The 22062-nt window shown below is 31.7% G+C and overlaps 4 protein-coding genes across 4 annotated transcripts; 2 read left to right on the top strand and 2 right to left on the bottom strand.

The window, feature by feature from the left end:
• Positions 1 to 78: 78 nt before the first annotated feature.
• Positions 79 to 2996, bottom strand: LOC107015530. Its single transcript, XM_015215840.2, has 5 exons — positions 2825 to 2996; positions 2634 to 2718; positions 1914 to 2246; positions 549 to 889; positions 79 to 468 (listed from the first exon to the last, which is right to left on the bottom strand). Exons 1-5 carry the CDS (start codon positions 2900 to 2902, stop codon positions 250 to 252), a joined length of 1056 nt encoding a protein of 351 aa, XP_015071326.1. The 5' UTR covers positions 2903 to 2996; the 3' UTR covers positions 79 to 249.
• A 4617-nt stretch (positions 2997 to 7613) lies between these two features.
• Positions 7614 to 9541, top strand: LOC107015529 (allene oxide synthase 1, chloroplastic). The gene has a single exon (XM_015215839.2). The coding sequence runs from the start codon at positions 7708 to 7710 to the stop codon at positions 9298 to 9300; it is 1593 nt and encodes a 530-aa protein (XP_015071325.1). The 5' UTR covers positions 7614 to 7707; the 3' UTR covers positions 9301 to 9541.
• A 2604-nt stretch (positions 9542 to 12145) lies between these two features.
• LOC107017919 (spermidine coumaroyl-CoA acyltransferase) lies at positions 12146 to 13931 on the top strand. Its single transcript, XM_015218213.2, has 2 exons — positions 12146 to 13063; positions 13236 to 13931. The coding sequence occupies exons 1-2, from the start codon at positions 12261 to 12263 to the stop codon at positions 13759 to 13761; spliced, it is 1329 nt and encodes a 442-aa protein (XP_015073699.1). The 5' UTR covers positions 12146 to 12260; the 3' UTR covers positions 13762 to 13931.
• On the bottom strand, positions 13844 to 18373 carry LOC107017918 (wall-associated receptor kinase-like 14). The gene is made up of 3 exons (XM_015218212.2): positions 17539 to 18373; positions 15338 to 15415; positions 13844 to 15178 (listed from the first exon to the last, which is right to left on the bottom strand). Exons 1-3 carry the CDS (start codon positions 18251 to 18253, stop codon positions 13932 to 13934), a joined length of 2040 nt encoding a protein of 679 aa, XP_015073698.1. The 5' UTR covers positions 18254 to 18373; the 3' UTR covers positions 13844 to 13931.
• Positions 18374 to 22062: the final 3689 nt, after the last annotated feature.

Raw genomic sequence — 22062 nt, 5'->3', positions numbered from 1 at the left:
AGATTGTATTTATCGAACAGCCAAATCTAATAAAATTTACCAGGATAAACTAAAGTTCCTCTGCCATGTACAAATCAGTAAAAGAAAACCTTAATTGATAAACTGAAAGCTAAGGTATATCTCTATTATTTAGCTCAGAAAAGTAGTGGTAATAAGACTTAGATACTGCACCAGATAATTTAAACTGATGCAAATTTAAGTTTCTACAAAGCAAAAGAGAAAAAAGATCAACATCTTCATCTACAAAGATTAGTAGTTTTCAGAAACAGGTCTGGAAGGAAAGAGCCTTTGAAGAAATGTAAGCAAGGACCATAAGCACATTACTCCTAAAACTTGGAAAGTCACTATCATAGCAACCAATGCACCACTTCTGTCAAACAACTCGGGGGTGACAGGAGTTCCGCTCATAGAAAACATCAACTTCTCCACAAAATGGACGGATCTTGTCAACTGATATATCCTATAAATCTGCAAAGATTTGAAATCCTCAGTCCTATGTTGACTTGCCTTTGCCCCGAAAAGAAAAGGAAAAATAACAGTTTGCATACCTCAAAAATAATTGGCACCAAGGGCCAAGAAGATGATCCGTGTCTATCAAGGAATCTCTCGAATAAATACTGTACCAAACAGCCAACCAAAAGAGGAGCCACTGCAACCAAGCCTGGGAAGCCAAGTGAAGGCCAGGTAACATAAAGAGCGAAGAGTGGGGCAAAAATCTTAAACCCCATTACAAAGAAAGCAGATGTTATATATCCCTTAAGCCCAGTTATGAGGCTCCATCTCTTTGCACTGAATTGTAGATATGGCTTCTGAACGCTATCAGTGACCCGAAGATATGTCGCAAGGCCAATGTAAAACATGACCTCAGAGAAAAGTGAAGAAACAATTTCTGCATAGACAGATGTAGGTTTCAGTAATTTTTCACATGAATAACTGTTAAGTGCAGCTGAATGTGTGCATCTAGCTATAATTTTCACAATCTCACAGCTCGTACAATTTGGAAAGTTTTTGTTCTTTAAATCTGAGACCATGCTATCTTCTAGTAATGGTAAAATGGATGAGATTCTATTAAATGGTAAAATGTTTCGACCAACAAAAAAAATTTTGGGGGATAAAATTGAATATAAAACTGTTATTTAAGATTCGTAACGGTGTTGCTTAACAGCTTAAACAAACTAGTTACACATCAACCTAGCTGGCTGATTGAAAACTATCATAAAGTCTATCCAGGTATCCAAAAGTAACATCTTTAACGTACACTTCAAAGTTGACCATTTTTTACTACTACTAACATTCAGTTGAAGCAAAGATTAATTCATAAGAGTAGGGGAATCTTCTGAGATGTTAAATCTTGTTTTCTATCTGCTTTAAGCATACTTCAAGTTTCATCTAGGGTCGGTGCATCTTTTCTTTTAATTAGGCAAGGTGTTTAGCGAGAGTGTATGTAATTACCCATTATAATAGTCCGAACCATTAGATTCTACTCTCCATGATGGAATAGAATAAATGAAAATGCTAACAAGACAGAATTAACTGGATTATACCAAGACAGACAGACAGTTCATGGCGGAGTAAATCTCCCGTGAAAACTCAAATATCAATATATATCAGCTACATAACCACAAATTCTAGCTGAAAACATTAACCTAGTCTGACTTCTCTATTAATAACTAACTAACATGAATTGTTCATTAATTTGAAAATGAGTTATCCTAAATTATGTTAAGAATAAGGACTAAATCAGTCCTCACAATATCATCAAACATTCATAGGTTAGTTAATATCACTTCTGTAAATTTACATATCCAATCACCAGATAATCAACATCATTTTTTCCCAAGTCGCATAGCAAATTAATGGTTACAGAAACAGCATATAAAGTAACAACTAACTCCTAATCTACTTTCACATACCTGCAAGAGTTGCATTCTTAATCAAGTCATCAATGGCAACCACAATGAAGAACCGAGGAAGCACCAAAGAAGAGATCAATGCAATAGGAGCAAGAACCCACAGAAAGGAGCCTCTTTTTTCCTCAAAAGGGGCTGACACCAACTTACTTTCTTCAACCATTTGGTGCGTAATCCCTTGGAATGAAACAGAACCTGATTTACCCCGAAATGGTTCAGACCCGTTACTGGTGATTCTGCTCACATCCCTACTTTCCCCACCATCATAATTCAACTTCCCTGGAGAACTCGAATTAGAGGCGTACACTATCAATCCCCTCTTCGTTGACGGACTAACTGCAAAATAAAGGAAACAATGCCATAATCAAAGATATGTATACATACTCGAAAACGGAAATTGGAAACAAAACCAAAGACTGTCTTTTGTGCAATATAGATAGGAAATTCAAAAGAAAGCATCATATCATAACCAAAAGAGGAAATTGGAATGAAACATGGATGTTTAAATTTCAAACCAAAATTCTAATCATTAAAGCAATACTTACAAAACCCAACAGAGGAAAATTGGAAACAAAGCAAAAAACAATCTTTTGAAGAAATGTATAGGTACCCAGAAGAGTAAACTGGAAATGAATATCAAAATTTCAACCCAAAATACTATCTTCGAAGCAAACTTTCACAAAACCCAACAGAGGAAATTAAAAAGAGAGCGAGAAAATTTACATTTTACATCATTCTGAACCAAAGGGGTTCTTTTATCCAATCGAACATAGCTTATTCTACCATGATTCTTCCGCACCGCAGAAATCTACACAGAATTAATAAAATTTACGAGTGTTTATATATACAGATACCGAAAATGCTAAAACAAAATAAAGATAAAATTCACAGACAAATTATAAGAAAATACTTACATTGCGAAACTGAAATTGAGAAAAATTGGGGATTGAAGCCTCATGCTGAAGCAGTGAACAAGCAGATTGAAGATTCATATTTTTGTTCTGGATTACAGTACTAAACCCTAAACCCCCATTTGAGCTCCTTTCCTATTTTTTTTCTTTTAAATTTCAAGTTCTTTAATGTGCAAAACCTCCCATATCTTTATGTTAATGATATATGGCCTCCTATAGTATGCAATATTACGAACAATCTTTATTTCTTATTTGAACACGACTAGCTTAAATGAACTTGTACAACATCGAGTTAAATCGAGCTGAATTCAAGATCAATCAAATTTTTACATAATCGAATTCAAATCGACCCCGAATTGACGCTTTAGATTTTAGATGACAACGTTCTTTGTTATTATAGACTATAGTTATATACTTATAAAGAAAAAAAAATCAATTATTATAAAGACAATTTTAAATATACAGGAAAGGATTCATGCCAAACAACTCAAACTCCCACCAACAAAGGTTAATAGGTTGGGTAACTAGATTTTACTATTTTAAAAAAAAAAGTTGTTCTTAAAATAATTCTCTTGATTTCGTAAAGTTAATAGGATATCTGAATTATCGCTTCAAACGTAATGTTCAAAGTCAAGCTAATATAATACTAAATAGAATTTGTTACTTTTATGTATATTTTTTAAAATTATTTGGTTTGGAGTTTTTAGTATTTAGTATAAGTTTTGGGTAAAAAAGGAGTTGAATATTTCAAATCAAATTTCTAAATTAATGTCACTACCAATTAGTAGTACTATTTACATGGGCACTTGGCTTCTTCATGTAGCCAATTCTTTTTAAGAGAACTAATGACTCATAATTATATTGGCTTATAGTTAGTAATATATGGTAATATAGTAACCCCACTTCCATAATTTATTGAATTACATTAATACTAACAACATATGAAAATTTATTATTATATAGTAAAGTTTGCATCGATCTTTTCAAAGTTAAGTCTCCTTTGGTTGGATTCTAATAGCAATTGATCATAAATGTTCTAAGAGGCGGGGTATAAGGTGAAACGTTTTTAAAAAATAAGTAAATATGAATATCAGAAATTATATTTTTATGTAACGGTTAGTTTATGTTTTTGCATTCAGATCTTATGCCTCAAATTTTAAAACGTGTGCTTTATGAATCTATATATTTATTTGTGCATTAAAATATTTTTAATTTACTCCGCTTCGAGATTTGTCCAACCCTTCGAAAACAAGTGATCATGACTATGTATCTATTCGAAAACTTAAAACTTACTTTGTCCTATAGCTAAAATTGTTTATAATATAAATTAGTTTCCTCTCTCTGTCACCTTCCAATCATATAGTATATAATTATTATATTTATATATTTTATGCTACATTTTATATATGAGAGAACAACAAAATTGGTACCAACTCCCATGCAAATTATTACAATTGTATTTTTTTAATTATTATAAATAGCGTGGGGCTTTAAAATACTTCTACACAAATCTTGAAATGATTTGAGGACAATTTCTTTGTAATTTTAAATTTTTGGTTAAAATTCTTTTGTTATTTAAGTAAGATATTGTATAATTAGATAGATACTATCATGTACCTTCAACTTCAAATCCGTTGATATGATTAGCCTTTTTTCAAAAAATAGATACATTTATTTAAATGGTTTGTGAGGTTAAATTAATTTAAAATTATTTTTTAATATGATAAAAGGACAATATTTCCCTCACACAATTTCACTAAAATAATTTTAGTATTTTAATCTTTCATGTAGCTCCTTGATCTATTGATCAACTAAGAATTTAGTGCTTTCTTCGTATACTTTACCATATTTCTAAAATTAGAAGCTAACGTTTAACTATAAATTTTAAATTAAAAATTAAAAATTTATCGTCAAAATACTCTCGAAGTTTCAAAACAAAATAGCTGCTAAATTTCATGTGGCCTACTACCAAGATCCACATGTCAATTTTTTGAGATTAATCATTGAATACGTCCACGTAATTAAGCATTTATAATCACTAATCCTTAAAAATTATTTTCTTAAAGATGGTCTCTCCAAGCAATGTTTAACATAATAAACATAGTAATCTAAGGCCTAAGCCTCAGCTCATGTGCTCCATACTCAATTTATCAACTCTTATATTAATTATATTAAACTAAATCAATCAAAAATATATTTTCAATATAATATTATATTATTCGTTTTTAATCAAATTGACAATTAAAATAAAGAAAGGAGCACACGTAAGTATAGTATGATCAACAGTGAAACTAAGATTTTGAATAAGAAAATTCAAAATCTAAAAAAACAAATAACAAACTAATCAAAAAAATTTCAAACATCTATAATAACATTAATTATATAAATAATAATATTTTTATCGAAGAAAAATCGAATGAATCCACGGTAGCTCCGTCTTAAGATGAATAGTAGTGGGAATAAATTAAATGTGCCGGCAGAAGCACAACATCTTAGATTTGGATCAAAATGTTTGACCACTGCAGTCTTTGACTTCCGTCCTACAATCGTTTTCACTGGTCAAATTCAACGCCGTCCAGATGGAAAACTAAATATGTGGTGTTACACATATAACGGAAAATTTGTTACATTCATTTCACATTTAAATATCGTGATTTTCATTTAAAAAATTAAAATAATTCGCTTGATAAGTTATTCGGATATTAATAATATAGAAAATGATTATATAGATATTAGTTATAAAATATTTTATTTTTTACAAAATGATTATAGATTTCCTTTTGTTTTTAAATTGTGAATTAAATATCGTATCAATATTATACGTGAATAACTTGTTTCTTATTTACCTACCTGACATCGTATAAGTAAGAATAAGATCGTTCGTTGACTATTTAATTTATTATTTTTACTGTTTAATGTTAAGCTTTAAATTAGGTAACTACAGTTTATATAATATTTTATATAACTATAGTACTATAGTTACTAACAAACTGAATATGAACAAGAGGGGGAGATGTTCTTTCAAATGTATATAAGTATTTTTGTTGTTGTTGAATAAAATATATTTACTAATTTAAAAGAATAATGTCATCAACTAGTCTAATTTTGAAAACTTAATATAAAATGTTATTATTATTCTATATAGACTATTCGATTTGACCTTAATATTTGTGTTTAACGTGAAAGCATCACTCCCTCACATCGTGGGAAGTATTAAAAAAATTCATAAACGAATATTGAAACATTAAGTTTGTATATTATAAGTGAATTTGGATTAAGTGACTAATCTTTCTTTTTTTTCTTTTTTTCTTTTTTGGGTTTGTAAAGGTCAAATTTATACGTAAAACGGATCATTATTTGACAAAAAGAAATATTTAATCTACAATTTTTTTTACAGTGTTTATCCTTGTTGAAATCAACTTTCAAATAAACATTTTCTCAAGAGTGAAGTCATTAATTTTGAAAATAGAGTCAATAAGGAGGGGTTGGGATTTCTATGTATCACTCCCCGTTCATTTTGCTAGTTCGTTATATTAAAAATAAATTTTTATTTTTTTCCATTCTATTTAAAAAATTAAGAAATAAATATTTTTTAATTTTTACTTTATCCATTTTTGTTATTTATAATCATTTCTTAATAGACTTTTCAGAAAATATTAAATTATCATATCCAACAAGCATAAAGTTATTATTTTACTTATTTTTTAAAAAAATATATATTAAATCAACACTAGACAAGTAAAATTAGACAAAGCTTGAAGGAAGTATCACATTGGATGCTTGACTAGAAACTAGCAAAATACCAACAACAACCAAAAAATGGAAAAATAACAAATATATCTTCGAACTATTGTAAATGATATGTAAAAATATTCTTCAGTCTTATTTTTAGGATATTAGTGCTTTTGTCATTAGAAAGCTATGGTATATATGTCCTTCACTCTAACATATGACTAAATAGGGACATGTGACACAATTCTATCCGTCGTTACGATATTTAATAAATGTCGATATAGTAAATAAAATTATGACATGTGTATGTCTGTTAGTATAAAGTATTTACATGCTCTAGTTTTTGAATGATAACGGTACCAATATTCCATAAATATGATGAAAAGTATTTATATTTATGTATTATTTACGATAATTCGATGATATATATTTATTTTTTTAAAAATATGATTCTAAAAAAGCAAATTTGACAGAAACCACATGTCAAAGTGGACGGAAAACGAAAAACAAGCCAACATGAAAAAAGCAATTATTAATTTAGTAATTTTAAGAAAATAATGAGGAACAAAAGGAATCAAAGACGGTGGCTGAAAAAAATAAATAAATTATTTCTACTTAGATCCCAAAAACAAATAAAACACGAGCCACGCTAATAAGAAAAGTACCACAGAAACCAATAAGAAAGTGCCGCTTTTTTTATATATAATTTGTCGCACGCCTTTGTTATGCGTATTACTATATTATTGTGCCACCAAGCCCACCCCCACATACCATAATATATCATTAATATCTAATGATTAAGACTCGAGACGGATTCAGGATTTAGAATTTTTTCTAAAAGTATTTGAAATATGAAAAAGGAAACACATAATAAAAGATTAACGTATATTATAGCTATATAAAAATAATAATTTTAATCAGATATAAATAGTATGATTTTTTTTTAATTATAAAGGGTTTGAATTCTCTCGATCCTACATGGCTCCGCTTGATTAAGACCTGAAATGTCATCACCTTACTTTTGACATCACACATTTGTTTATTTATAGGCAAGAATACCCACATAGATTTCTCATTGTCATTCAACTATATTGAACTCAACCTTCTCTTGTTGAACAAAAGTCAAAGAGTTCAATTCTTGATTTCTAATAGAAATGGCATCAACTTCTCTTTCTCTTCCTTCTCTTAAGCTACAATTCCCCTCACATACATCATCATCTTATCGTAAAAATTCATCGTCTCATCGTGTTAGTATTCGTCCCATTCAGGCTTCGGTGTCTGAGATACCACCTTACATTTCATCACCATCACCATCGTCATCACCACCTGTTAAACAAGCGAAACTCCCAGCCCGAAAAGTCCCTGGAGATTATGGACTACCATTAGTTGGTCCATGGAAAGACAGACTTGATTACTTCTACAATCAGGGCAAAAATGAATATTTCAAATCAAGAATTCAGAAGCATCAGTCTACTGTTTTTCGAACGAACATGCCACCAGGTCCATTCATTTCATTCAATCCAAACGTTGTTGTTTTGCTCGATGGTAAAAGTTTCCCCATCCTTTTTGATGTATCCAAAGTTGAAAAAAAGGATCTTTTCACCGGTACTTTCATGCCATCCACTGATCTCACAGGCGGTTATCGTGTTCTCTCCTATCTTGATCCTTCTGAACCAAACCATGCCAAATTGAAGAAACTCATGTTTTATCTCCTTTCATCACGACGCAATGAAGTTATTCCAGAGTTTCACAATAGCTACTCCGAGCTATTTGAAACTCTGGAAAACGAACTCTCCACGAAAGGTAAAGCTGGGCTCAATGCAGCAAATGATCAAGCTGCATTTAACTTCCTGGCTAGATCTTTATATGGCATTAATCCTCAAGACACCGAACTTGGAACCGATGGACCTAAGTTGATCGGAAAATGGGTGCTGTTCCAGCTTCATCCTTTGCTAATTCTCGGCCTCCCAAAGGTTCTTGAAGACCTTGTTATGCATACTTTCAGACTCCCCCCTGCCTTGGTGAAAAAAGATTACCAGAGACTGTACAATTTCTTTTACGAAAACTCAACTTCCGTTCTTGATGAAGCAGAAAAAATTGGTATTTCTCGCGAAGAAGCTTGTCATAATTTGCTATTCGCGACATGTTTCAATTCATTCGGAGGAATCAAAATCTTTTTCCCGAATATGTTGAAATGGATAGGCAGAGCAGGGGCTAAACTCCACAGCCAATTAGCTCAAGAAATTCGTTCAGTCATTTCATCAAACAGTGGGAAGGTCACAATGGCTGCCATGGAAAAAATGCCACTAATGAAATCAGTAGTCTACGAATCCCTCAGAATTGAACCTCCGGTAGCATCACAATACGGCAGAGCAAAACACGACATGGTAATTGAATCCCACGACGCATCATTCGAGATCAAAGAAGGTGAACTCCTTTATGGGTTTCAACCGTTTGCAACTAAAGACCCAAAAATCTTCGATCGATCGGAAGAATTCGTGGCCGATCGGTTCATCGGAGAAGAAGGGGAGAAGCTGTTGAAACACGTGTTATGGTCAAATGGGTCGGAAACAGAGAACCCATCGATAAATAACAAACAGTGTGCCGGAAAAGACTTCGTCGTACTGGTTTCAAGATTGTTGTTGGTCGAATTGTTCCTCCGATATGATTCGTTTGAGATTGAAGTCGGTGCATCTCCATTAGGAGCTGCAATTACCTTAACTTCTCTGAGAAGAGCCAGTTTTTGATGAACACTGGCTTAATTAAGTAATTAGTAATCTTGTTTAGTGTATTATATTTCATTGTTGTGTTATTAAGAAATAATTAATTTACAGAACAGAGCATGCCGGCCGGCGGCGGTAATTGAGGAAGAGGCCGGTGATGTGTATAGTTTAGTATAGTAGTTATTTTTTGTTGGAAAATGGAATGTGTAACTATGTTAATGATCAATGTAATATGTTGTTCTCAATAAATACAATAGTTAATTCACCCTCCAAATTATATAATTGAATTTATAGATTTTTGTATTGTAATGTGGTTAAGCAATGTGTATAACATAGAAGAAGAAACAATAATAAAGCAAAAATACATACAGAAGCTAACCAAAATTATTAACTTTATGGATTTTGAATTTTACAATGATAGTTTTATAAATAGGGATAATTACATAAAATGACAAACTAATAATATAAAATAAATATAGTAGATATCTTTTGATTTTGTTTGTGTTACATAGTAAATTGTTTGTTAGTCCCTCTCTCCCTCATATTCTTGCTCGTCACTCTCCCTCTCTCGCTCGCTCGCCTCTCTCGCTTTATACAATTCTAAATTGTTTCTAATCATATAAAGTGAGAGAAAATTATATATACATATGCAAATATATATATATATATTCGTCTTATACACTTATAATTATGCAATAAAAGTACTTTCATGTCCAGGTCTCTTTGTCTTTCTCTCTTTCTCGATTTATACAAATTTAAATTGTATATAATTTCTCTTTTTCTCGTTTTATACAATTTGATTCAATTGTATATTCCCTGCCCAAGTCTCTTTGCCTTTCTCCCTTTCTCGTTCTATACAAATTCAAATTATATATAATCGTCTTATACACTTACAATTATACAATTCGTTTTATACATTTCGTTTTATACAATTCTCTGTCCAAGTCTCTTTCTCTTTCTCGTTTTACAGAATTCGTTCTAACAATTCGCTTCAATTGTATACGTATAACGAATTATACATATATATATGTTTGCTATGTAGCACAATTATACAAACTCTGCTATAACATACAAATATGAATTTTATATTTGCTATATGTGAAAATCCTTTTAAATATTGATAAATCTATTCAGTTTGTTCAATGCATCCTATATAATGTAATGACATCTGACAATTTTAAAATCTAATGGTCAATATTTATTTAAATAAATCAATCTTTAAATTATGATCAAATATCATTAACCATGGTTACTACGCTCTATTTCTCTTTCTCTCTCCTTTCCCCTCTCTTTCTTTCTCACTTAATTCTGGAAGAAACTTTTTTCTCAATCATCGAAGAATTTGCTTCATTAACAACAAAATGCTTTTTCTTTTCATTATTTTCACACCGTGAAACAAAATTCAAAGGATGAACTTGGGTTATAAAATTTAAAAAATCCAACACATGCGACTACTTCTTTGAAGCATGGTTTGATTACAATGGCGATTCACAAAACTCTGCCGTCTTTTTCGTAACATCAATTTTTTCAATTAAGAGTTTCTGTAAAATCTAATTGAAGGATTTGAAAAGGGCACAAAAAATGCGTAGAAAAATATTTTTGCATAAACTTTTCTTTTCATTACTGATGAAATTTTAATTAAACTTTGTGAGTGAGGCATCAATTGGAAAACTATCCATGATTAAAAATAAAATGAATTTAAATATCAACACTATAAAAAAATATCTATTTTTGATTTGATGCAAAAAAAAAAAGTTTGAAAAAATAAACTATGACAGAAAAGAAAGGATTCTAAGCATAACAAGAAGTGAGAGAAATATTAACTATGGTAAAATTCTTTAATTAACCAAACAAATCTGAGCTAATTAGATTATTTGCATAACACATTTCAAAATACTGAAAAGGTTGAAAGAACTGGAGAGATTCATTACTGTAGAGGAGCCAAATCCAAAAATACATACAGAAGCTAACAAAAATTTAATTTTATGGATTTCGAATTTTATAATGATAATTTTAAATATTGATAAGTTGGGCTCTTAACTTTATGTTTCTCTATGTTTAATAAACTTTTCAATACAAATACATTATTTTTAAGTAAAATTTATTGAATTTGACTGAATCTGCACCCGAATTTCTAACTCCGCCTCGAAAGAATAAAATGAGACTGAGGTCCATCGATGCCCGACAAATCATAGGAAAAACTTGATCTTAGTAATATAAATTTTAGAACAACAAAAGATGGAACACGAATACTAAATAGCGTTAAAAAATAATTTGTTGAGTAAATCCTATGGAGCAACTTCCATGAAACTCGACCTCATGAAGACTCCCACTTATTCACATTTGTATATGTGGCGCAACCTTTTGAAATCGTTGTGGTGTAGCCTGAAAGACAAAGTCATGTGCCTAAATTCAAAACAAACAATATATGTTATGAGCTTATCGTATGACACATAATCAACATAATTTCTCACTCTTTCTTCCTTCACCATGCAAATAAGAACGAAAATGAACATATATATGGGCTATAAAACAAATAGTACATCTTAGTGCTTCAACATGGTCCTAGAAATAAAACAAGTGAAAGCCCAACGATGTTTCAGTATTAGCTGATTGATGAATTCATAGAATTTGAGAGGTGGATTAAACTTTAAAGTGCGGTTATCACCACTTGAGAATTCAAAAATATTATTATTTATTTTTTAATAATAATATTCCATTTTTTATTTTATATTTTTCATAATATCTTTATTTTATATCTTATTTTTCTTTTATAAATTTATTGTTTAAATTATAATTGTATAAAGTATTATTTAACGATACAATTCATTAAAACAATGCAACACTATATTAATTTACCAAAAATAAAAACCAAAAAAAGGAAACAATATCAACGACTTGGTTGTTTCCACTATTGACCACCTACCTACCGTTTTAATTTTATATACAAGAAAATAACAGCAATTATTGTACCGGCCGGAAAAATGGAAGTAACTATCGGCGAAACTAACACAATCTATCCGTCTAAGCCGCCTTTCACAGAAAACCATGTCCTTCCTCTCTCCCATATTGACACCGATCGGAACCTCAATTTCACTTTCCGATACCTCCGTGTCTACGTCAATGACGACACCACATCAGACCCATATGAAGTTGTCACCTCCTCCCTCTCCGCTGCTCTCGTCCACTACTACCAATTCGCCGGCTCTCTCCGCCGTCGTCCGTCGGACAACCGACTAGAGCTTCACTGTCAAGTGGGGGATGGCGTTCCCGTAATTTCGTCGACGGTGGATTGTACCTTGGCTTCAATGAACTACCTGGATGATCCGGATTATAACTTGGCTGAGAAGCTGGTACCCGACCCCAGAGATGAAGAGGCGTTGACCCGACCCTTGATTTTGCAAGTGAACCGTTTTAAGTGTGGTGGGTGGGTTTTCGGAACGGCGGTTCATCACGCCATGTGTGATGGAATGGGATCGACGCTGTTTTTTCATGCTATGGCGGAGATTGCTCGTGGGGAGAAAGGGATGAAGATTGAACCGGTGTGGGACCGGTCGAATTTGCTTGGACCGAGGAATCCACCGCGAGTTGAATTTCCGGTTCATGGGTTCCTCAGTTTGGATAGGGATTCGTGTCCATACTTGGAATCAGGTAAATCGGCGGTTCGAGAGTGCTTTGAGGTGAAAGATGAGTGGTTGGATAGACTAAAGGGGTTTCTTCATGAGCAATCTGCAGGTTCAAATTTTACAACTTTTGAAGCTTTGGGAGCTTTCATATGGCGAGCAAAGTATGTTCTCTTTTCATTTGTTGTTGTTATAGTTATACTGATAATCGAGTGAATGTCAACTTTACACTCCTCAAGTCAAATGCTTCCTTGATGATTGTCATTTTGACATTATGGAAAGTTTTAGCTTATCTTGGCTATATATATTTGTTTAATTTAATATATGAAAGTGCAGGGCAAAGGCTTGTAAAATGTCAGATGATGAGACAGTGAAGTATGCTTATCTAACCAATATCAGAAGAAGAGTGAATCCACCATTGCCAGCAGGTTACTGGGGCAATGGCTGTGTGCCAATATACGTTCAGCTCCTCGCAAAAGACCTCATCAATGAACCTATCTGGAAAGCAGCAGACGCGATAAAGAAGAGCAAGGACATCATCACAGATGAGTATGTTCGTTCGTTCATTGATTTTCAGGAGCTGCATTATGATGAAGGGATCACATCAGGGAATAGAGTGAGTGCATTTACAGATTGGCGGCATGTAGGCCACGAGACGGTTGATTTTGGATGGGGTGGCCCTGTGACTGTATTTCCTCTGTCTAGACACTTAGTTGGGAGTGTTGAACCTTGCTTTTTCTTGCCTTATTCTTCTAAGACTCAAGGTAAGAAAGATGGTTTCAAAGTTTTGGTCTGTCTGCAACATGAAGCCATGCCTGTTTTCATCGAAGAGATGGAAAAGTTGGAGCATGGACTTGCTTGATTGATTTTACTGTATGTATATATATATATGTGTGTGTGTTATATTAAACTAATAAAAACAACATTTACAAGTACACACCAAATTTGCCATATGTATTACTACATTTTCGACTGCTAAATGTTCTTGTAAGTAAATTACAATGAAGAAATTTAATCCTTTACATAATTTAATTACTTAACTATATGATTAAGCAAACTACTACAAGATGGAGAACTTTGCTCACTACTCCATGGATCTTGTACTGATACAGGGGAATAATCCTTTATTATTTTACACTCTGTCGAAAATATATCAATTTCTTGCTTCTTGTTAATGGAAAGATTCAATGGTTTTTCACTTGCATCTGAAGTTGATGAAATGGAAGATCCCTCTGATGAACCTGTGATGTTGTCTTCCGAATTCGTCCATCTACTTAGCCTAAGTTGTTCCAATTCAATCGCTACTTCCATCATCGATGGCCTCATATCGCGATGAAATGCCAGACACCTGAATGCCAACTCTGCTACTCTGTGAATAGATGAAAGTGTCCAAGCATCCATATGTAACTCGATAAATGGATCGATAATTTCATCCAAGTTTCCCTTTCCTATTCTGTCAATAGCAAGTGCAGCCAAGTTTATTTCGTCTTGAGGACGAGCAAAGTCTACTGCTTTTAGTCCTGTTATGATCTCAGCAAGAACAACACCAAAACTATAAACATCGCTCTTATCAGACAACTGAAAGTTCTGATGATACTGAGGATCTAGATATCCCGGAGTTCCTTGTGGTGCAGTAGAAATGTGAGACGATTCAACCAAACCGAGTCTTGATAGTCCAAAATCTGCTACTTTTGACTTGTAATTGTAATCCAAGAGTATATTACTTGACTTAACATCTCTGTGATATATTGGAGGATGCATTGCATTATGCAAATAAGCTATAGCTTGTGCAGTTTCTGCACCAATTGTAAGACGAACCGGCCATGGAAGCCCGTTCCCTTTTTCTCTTTGTATATGTTGTGACAAAGTTCCATTAGGCATGTATTCATAAACGAGTATCTGTTCACCATTTTCGATTGAGCAGCCTAAGAGACGAACGAGGTTTGGATGATTGACAGAGGAAAGGAGCTTGATTTCATTGATGAATTGTTCAATGCTATCAGTATGTGTGTGTCTAATTCTTTTGATAGCTACCCAATTTTCATTTTGAAGTTTTCCAGAATAAACTGTTCCATACGCGCCATTTCCTAGTCTCCGTTTCTCAGAGAAGAAATCAGTTGCTTTTTCCATTTCTTTGTACTGATAAACCGGGATGATGATCCCTGTAGTCTCACATAACTCGCGGCTTCTTCTTGTTCTGTTTTGGAAATTCAATCTTCGTCGAATAAAGCAGCATATTAGGCCTACACTAACCATTAACGAAGCACCTGCTACAATACCTGGAGAAATATATATATATAGTTTTGATCACATTAGATTGGGTTGTATCGAGAAATTGAAATAAGAAAAGGAAAACGAAAACAATTTCATTTCAACTAGTACTAGAAGCTGAGACTCTGCACTGTCAGCATATATAACTTAAATCAACGTAGAATTACCTCCAACAAGTACACCAACTCTTGTGGTTCCTCCACATTTGCCTGATAGGTACTTTGAAGGGTTGCATGTTGTTTCATCTGCATTCACAAAAAAAAAAATGGAATTAGTTATTGGACACGTACTACTCAAATGCTGTGATGGTACTAGAGGTATCGTGTTCAAGCCTTGGTATGAAAAAAATCTAATAGGGAATGTTTATTCTTCTTTTAATGAGTCTTACGTGATGTGAATCTGAATTAGTTGAGATCCCAATACAAATACTGAACATTAGATAGGAACAGAAAAAAAAAGTAATCACTAATTCGTATATTACTTTTCAAGAGGGTCCATTGAAATTGTTGAGTTACTATCTTCACGTAATATGATAGTGACTTTGTTTCCATTGTTTTACTCAAAACCAAATAGAGTTTGATAGAAAATGAGAAGAAAAAAAAAAGGAAGAAAAAGCCTCTTGACCAAATGATGAAACAAATTTTGGCAGTATATCTTGATGGAATAACATGAATGGACATTATACCAACCAATCAAAGTATTTAAAATTTGAAGTTTGTGAATTTCTACAACAATCTCAAGTTAAAAAACAATAATAACTCGTTCACATATAAGGTGTGGGTATAGGCAAAAGCTATTAAGTCTTCGCAAACCTAACACTCGATTTCAGAAGCACCATTTAAGTGATACTCATAGTTTTTGAACATTTATAAGTCTACCCACCTCGAATAACTTTAGATATGCGCGAATATTTAGTCATTTTTATCTGAACTTCAAACTTATACGAGATCTAACCATTTTAGATTTGCCTTTAATTTTGGCATTGGTAAGCAACATTATAGGCAACAACCATCAATATTTTTGGGACCTACCTAGTTGTTCCGCTGATGAAGCAAACACATACGTGATTGTCTTTCTTAATGTTGCCATTATTACCTTATTTTATGAAAAATCGACAATCACAAGTTGCTCTTATAAACAATTATAATTTGCTTTTTTTTCTTGATTTTACCTTTACTTAGGGTCCGTTTGGATGGGCTTAATAAAAGCAGCTTTAAAAAAGTACTTTTGAAAGTGCTGAAACTTATTTTTAAAATAAGCAGTTATGCGTTTGGATAAAAGTGCTGAAGTTGCTATGCCAAACGTGAAAAGGGAAAAATGGAAGAAAGAGATGTTAGGAATATGTTGTAATTTGGAGATTGTATAAAAATATTAAGGGCAAAAAAGATAAAAATGTGGTCAACTTAAAACAGCTTATAAGCTAAAAAAAAAAAAGCACCCCTACCCCAGCTTTTAACTTTTGGCTTAAAATAATTTTTTTTAAACTTAAAATAAGCTATTTTGAGTATTGCCAAACAGCTAAATAAGTCAAAAATCAGCTTTTAAGTCAGTTTGACCAGCTTTTAAGCTGAGCCAAACAGGCTCTTAGTATGAACAGGAGAAAAAAAAATTCTTCATCTATTATATTGACTTTTCCTAGTTCCATAACATGCACTCCATGACCCAATTTGGAGAAAATTGAACCTTGTATAAAGAATATATATTTTTTATTATTTCAATCGATTGACTATTGTAATTTTGCTTTATACATGAAGATTCAATTGTTCAATTTAATCAAAAAGTTTTACTATCAATTATATGTTACTTTTCTTTTAGGCCGCCTCAGCATGCCATCTTTTAATAATATATTTGTGTTTGGACCCATATTTTTTTTTAAAAAATCTAATTATGATGTTCTCCTCTCACCAAATTTGGTCAAAACTTCCACTCATAAACTTTAATTTCATTTAGTTAAACCACCCAACTCATAACCAAATTAGGTGACTTGAAGAAAGTTGAATATATAAAATTTCATATTTTTATATATGCAACCTAAAATTTCTAATTTTGAAAAGTCAAACTTATTTTCTTTATGTTAATTCCTTCCTTTAAATTAGAACATGTTATTTTACTTTCTTTTATGTTAATTCCTTCCTTTAAATTAGAACATGTAATTTTTCTTCTAAAGTTGTTCGAATAAATACTTAACTAATTAAAATAAAATTACCTATAAAGTAGGTAGATTTAAAATTCGAATTTAAATATAATTTTTTTTAAATTTTTTTATGAAATTGTCACATATTTCAATATATTATAAAAAAGGAGATTAAAATATCTTGAATTCAAATCTTATTATTATTCATAATTAGATAAAATTTCGTTGACGTACCTTTCCGGCAGCCGGAGCCGGCTAAGAAGCCATCTCCGATGAACCCTTCAAAGCACTGACACCGATATCCCTGTTTTCCATTAATGGGGGAAGAGATTTTAGTACAATTCGCATTAGAAGAACACCGGCAATGTCCATGTACCCACCACCCCAATTGAACCACCTGAACATCCAACGAAACAGCCGAGCTATTCCCCGTCGACTCCACAGAAATTGCAGAAAACAGAGAGCCACACCCTGTTTTCGACAAATTCTTCAAATTGATGAAATTGTTCACACTATTCGGCTCAGAATAACAGCTCATGTTTTCTTTACCACAATCAAGAATGTCAAAATGGGTTTGTATCATCGTAGATGGAATCAAACAGCTAGACTGTGAAGAACTGCAATTCTGGAAAAGTATACCGTTTTTTGAAGTGGGTGCGTAATTTGGGCTAAAAAGATTGTGAATTGCTGAAAATGGTCGGCTGCATTTTGCTAAAAGATTGATTAAAATGGTATCTGGAGTTACTGATTGAACTGGGAAATCTTTCATGAAAATTTCTTCATTTGAGGTACAGTTAAGCTGAATTGGGCAGCCATGGGAGAAACCAAAAGGAAATGGAAGTAATCTGTTTCCACATGAATGGGTACAGTTTGATCCAACAACTGTTTTTGATGAAAAATTGAGAATAAACAAACAGAGAATTGTTGTAAAATGGAGAGGAAAATTCATGTTTTTGAGGACATGTGAAACAGGGGAAGAGGAGAACGAAGAAGAAAGAAAATTGGTAAATTGATAAAGTGAATGAAAGGGGATTGGGGAAGAAATAAAATAGTGAGAAGGTGGAGTAATAACTAATCTTTAGATTCCATTTAATCAGAACTCTCGAATTTAAATTTATGTATATTTAATTATTTTTATTAATGATCATTTACCTCTTTTAACAAGTATACTAGATATTAAATGGGATTATTAAAGTATTACTAATTTAAATAGTTGTGGAATACTGAAATAGCATAAAATGATTATTTTTAAAGTAGAGTTCAAATAAAATAAAATGGAAGGAGTAATGAGAATGTGCTTAATGATTATTATTTACTCCTCTGTTTTATTTGATTTGTCTTTTTTTTTAGTTAATATTTTTTAGTTTTAATTTTTTACAATATTTATAAAGACTATAAAATTAAAAAATGTTTTTGATATATGTATCTTTAATTTAAAATGATAAATTTTAAATTTTTTTTTACTTTTAGTATTTATGTCTTAATTTTTGTGACTTACTTTCTTTTTTAGTCTATTAAAATTTTTTATACTAAGTAACTATGAAATGTCTATTTTTTCCTTAAATTATTTACAGTCACACAAATTTTTATCATTTATTTTGTATTAGATTATAAAAATCTTTTTTTCTTTTTTAAATTCTGTATCGAATTAAACTATCTCATATAAAATGAAATGAAGAGAGTATCTCTTATCATATTAGAATCAGACAAATTTAAAGGGGAGAAAATATTAAGATGAACTACTTTAATGTTTCATATTTTTTATATATGAAATGCTTCTTGATTACTCTATATTCTTTATTGAAAGATGAAAAAACATGTAGGGTAGCAAAATGATATGTCTAACGAACACTTATTTGGTCATTGACTTGACTTATCTACAAGTTGGAAATCTAAAAGCATCCACAATTTATTAGTCATTATATAAATTTTCCAACTTTTTCTTTTTGTAACGTTAGAAAGTTATGTACCTATCGAGGATTTATAAGCCAGTGACCCAACTTTGCATTAATTAAAATTATTGGTCCTTTACTTTTCACTATTTTGGATACTTTTTTTCCCAGTGGTATAAGAAGGTTAGATCAATTAAAATATGAAACCTATATAATTCATAAAAGAGTATTTACTAATTATTTTAAGCGATAATAGAAGAATAGGTTGAATAGTATTTGAAATTTATTGATCGATGGTGGTTATCAAAATATGTTGGAGCAATCTCCTATATCACAGTCTGAATGTCAATTGATTGAGAAGAGAATATAGCCTAAAATTGCTATATTTTTGGTATTTTTTTTTTTTAAAGCACGCTCTGAATTTTTTTATAATATTCCTTTCCTTATGATTTACTAACTTCTTAGTGAGTTCTGTCTGTGATTCATTTTTTTAGTATGATATTAAAGTTAGATCCATTTTAAATTATGATTTTTCATGTTAAGGTTATTATATATTGTATATGCGTCAAATATATAAGTTTTGGACGTGAAAGGATGGTCATGTGTCCATTTGATTTCTCTTATTAATTAATAATGATCATGCATAATGTTGACTTAGACATGTTTGAAAACACATAATTACCAGCTGTCTATACATAATAAAATTATTACTATATTACTATGGAATATCTCTAGAAAATGATTAGTAATTCTTAATATTTTATCTAATGAATATAGTAAACCTTGAAAATTAACAAGGATGATTTTCAATGGTAGAATTCAGACTTATAGCTCTATAGGTTATACAATGTGAAAAGTTGAAAAAAATGACTCGAAATTACTCTTATGTACACGTAAGGTTAACCCTATATTTAGCTTCTACATAATTAGGAATTAATATAATTAAATGGAGGTCATTAAGTCAAGCTTAAGATCCTCTTTTTATTATGTGTTCAAATAAATTAAAGTTGTTAAAGTGGGTGTAAAATATGGGTCCCTATCTTCCTTTTTAACAAAAAAATGTACAAATTTTTCCTGTAATAATGGTTAAGACTTTGGACTATTAAAAACATATGTAAGGACAAAATTGGAAACTTATTTTTTGTTTTTTCTTTTATCAGTTTGAATATTGACAAATTTGCAATGCCACACACGGCAATCAATCTTATTTGGTCCATCAATGGCCAATATTTGTAATGTATCGAGGAAAAAATTCGTTTACTCTGTTCAAATTTATTAGTCGATAAGCGAATTAAGTATAAAAGATCAAAAATTTTATTCGATAAAACAAGTTATTTTTCACAAGATTATTATCACATCTTTAATAGTCATAACAAATTAGTCCTTAACTCCTAAATTCAATTTCAATTTTCGAAATAAGTTATTACGTGATTTTATTTAATTATCCTAAAACTAATCATGCAATTAATTATACTTATTTTTCCGTACTAAACAAGCCCTTTTAAGTGCTCATAATCGAATGATTTTCTTTTCTATTTTTCTAGTGATGTATCAATTTGCTTCCCTATTATTATTTCATCGACTACCAAAGAGAAACTAGAATACCCGAAAATTCTATAAAAGACAATTATTATATTTTCGATAAACTATCAACTCATACTCTTATCGAGACCAGACTATTAAATTAACCGATACACTTACTATATGGAAGAAAAAAAATCGCACATTAGGCCACACCCTTAATTGGTGCTGAAAACTAACCATTTTTATGCCAGTCCTACTATTAACATTCATAATTAAACATGTACATTACTTATTTCAAGTAGTTAGTTAGTTAGTTACTTTCCATTTTATAGTTAGTGGTGTCATAGTTAGTTATGTAACTAATTAGTTTGTTAGTTTGTTAGATTGTTATGTTGTTAGTTACTCTTTTCTTTCTCTACTAGATTGACAATCTCACATGTATATATACACCTCTTGGGTGATCAATGCAATCAATCAATCATCTTCTACAATACAATCTCAAGAGTATACTTTGATATTCTCCTTATGGAACTTCACAGCCTCATCAATGGCTGCTTAAGTTCAGCTTGAAGGTTTCGATATGGTATCAGAGCGCAGTGAATTGCTCTCTTCTCTTTGGTTTAGTTACGTGTCTTAGCAATCGATAGTAGATCCTGAAGTTACTCTGTTGATTACATTTGTTTTCCAGAGATTTTTCATCTCTGTTCATCTTCGTTTGCATCTCTGTTTCTCTTCTTCTTTTGCTCATCGAACAGCTTAGTTGTGATGGCTGTTGAAGCTGTGGCATCCACATCTGAAGGATCTGTCACATCTGGAAACGATACAAATGGTATTCTGTATGTACATCCCTCGGATAATCCAGGGATGATGCTTGTTCCTGTCCAATTTGATGGAACAGGATATAGGTCTTGGAGAAGAGGTGTAATGAGGGCCTTGTCAGTGAAAAATAAGTTGGGTTTCATTGATGGAAGTTGTGAGAAACCAAACAACAATCCATCTCAATTACGTCAATGGCAAAGATGTGATGATATGGTGACATCTTGGATACTAAACTCTTTAATCAAAGAAATTTCAGATAGTGTGGAATATGTTACCAATTCTGCTGAGTTATGGAAGGAGTTGGAAGATAGGTATGATCAAACCAATGGAGCAAAATTGTACCAAATCCAAAAGGAGATCAATGATCTCACACAAGGAGTTTTGGACATCACTGTCTACTACACAAGAATGAAGAAGTTGTGGGAAGACTTAAACACTTTGAATGTGAAGAACCATTGTAGCTGTGTGTGTGTATGTGGTGCGAAAGATGGTATATACAAGGCTGAGCAAGATAGGCGGTTAA

This window comes from Solanum pennellii, chromosome 4 (assembly GCF_001406875.1).
Source record: "Solanum pennellii chromosome 4, SPENNV200".
In the NCBI taxonomy this organism is placed as follows: Eukaryota; Viridiplantae; Streptophyta; class Magnoliopsida; order Solanales; family Solanaceae; genus Solanum; species Solanum pennellii.
This window is presented reverse-complemented; position numbering and strand designations above follow the sequence as displayed.

What these genes read in the sequence shown, in the direction of transcription:
- LOC107015530 (XM_015215840.2), bottom strand. Translation starts at nt 2,902, where the DNA reads ATGAATCTTCAATCTGCTTGTTCACTGCTTCAGCATGAGGCTTCAATC. An exon ending in TAAGAATGCAACTCTTGCAG is followed by an intron (nt 890 to 1,913) that starts GTATGTGAAAGT and finishes CTGTCTATGCAG; the next exon opens with AAATTGTTTCTTCACTTTTC. An exon ending in TGGTGCCAATTATTTTTGAG is followed by an intron (nt 469 to 548) that starts GTATGCAAACTG and finishes AAATCTTTGCAG; the next exon opens with ATTTATAGGATATATCAGTT.
- LOC107015529 (XM_015215839.2), top strand. Translation starts at nt 7,708, where the DNA reads ATGGCATCAACTTCTCTTTCTCTTCCTTCTCTTAAGCTACAATTCCCC.
- LOC107017919 (XM_015218213.2), top strand. Translation starts at nt 12,261, where the DNA reads ATGGAAGTAACTATCGGCGAAACTAACACAATCTATCCGTCTAAGCCG. An exon ending in GCTTTCATATGGCGAGCAAA is followed by an intron (nt 13,064 to 13,235) that starts GTATGTTCTCTT and finishes ATGAAAGTGCAG; the next exon opens with GGCAAAGGCTTGTAAAATGT.
- LOC107017918 (XM_015218212.2), bottom strand. Translation starts at nt 18,253, where the DNA reads ATGAATTTTCCTCTCCATTTTACAACAATTCTCTGTTTGTTTATTCTC. An exon ending in CGGCTCCGGCTGCCGGAAAG is followed by an intron (nt 15,416 to 17,538) that starts GTACGTCAACGA and finishes TTGTGAATGCAG; the next exon opens with ATGAAACAACATGCAACCCT. An exon ending in AGTTGGTGTACTTGTTGGAG is followed by an intron (nt 15,179 to 15,337) that starts GTAATTCTACGT and finishes ATATTTCTCCAG; the next exon opens with GTATTGTAGCAGGTGCTTCG.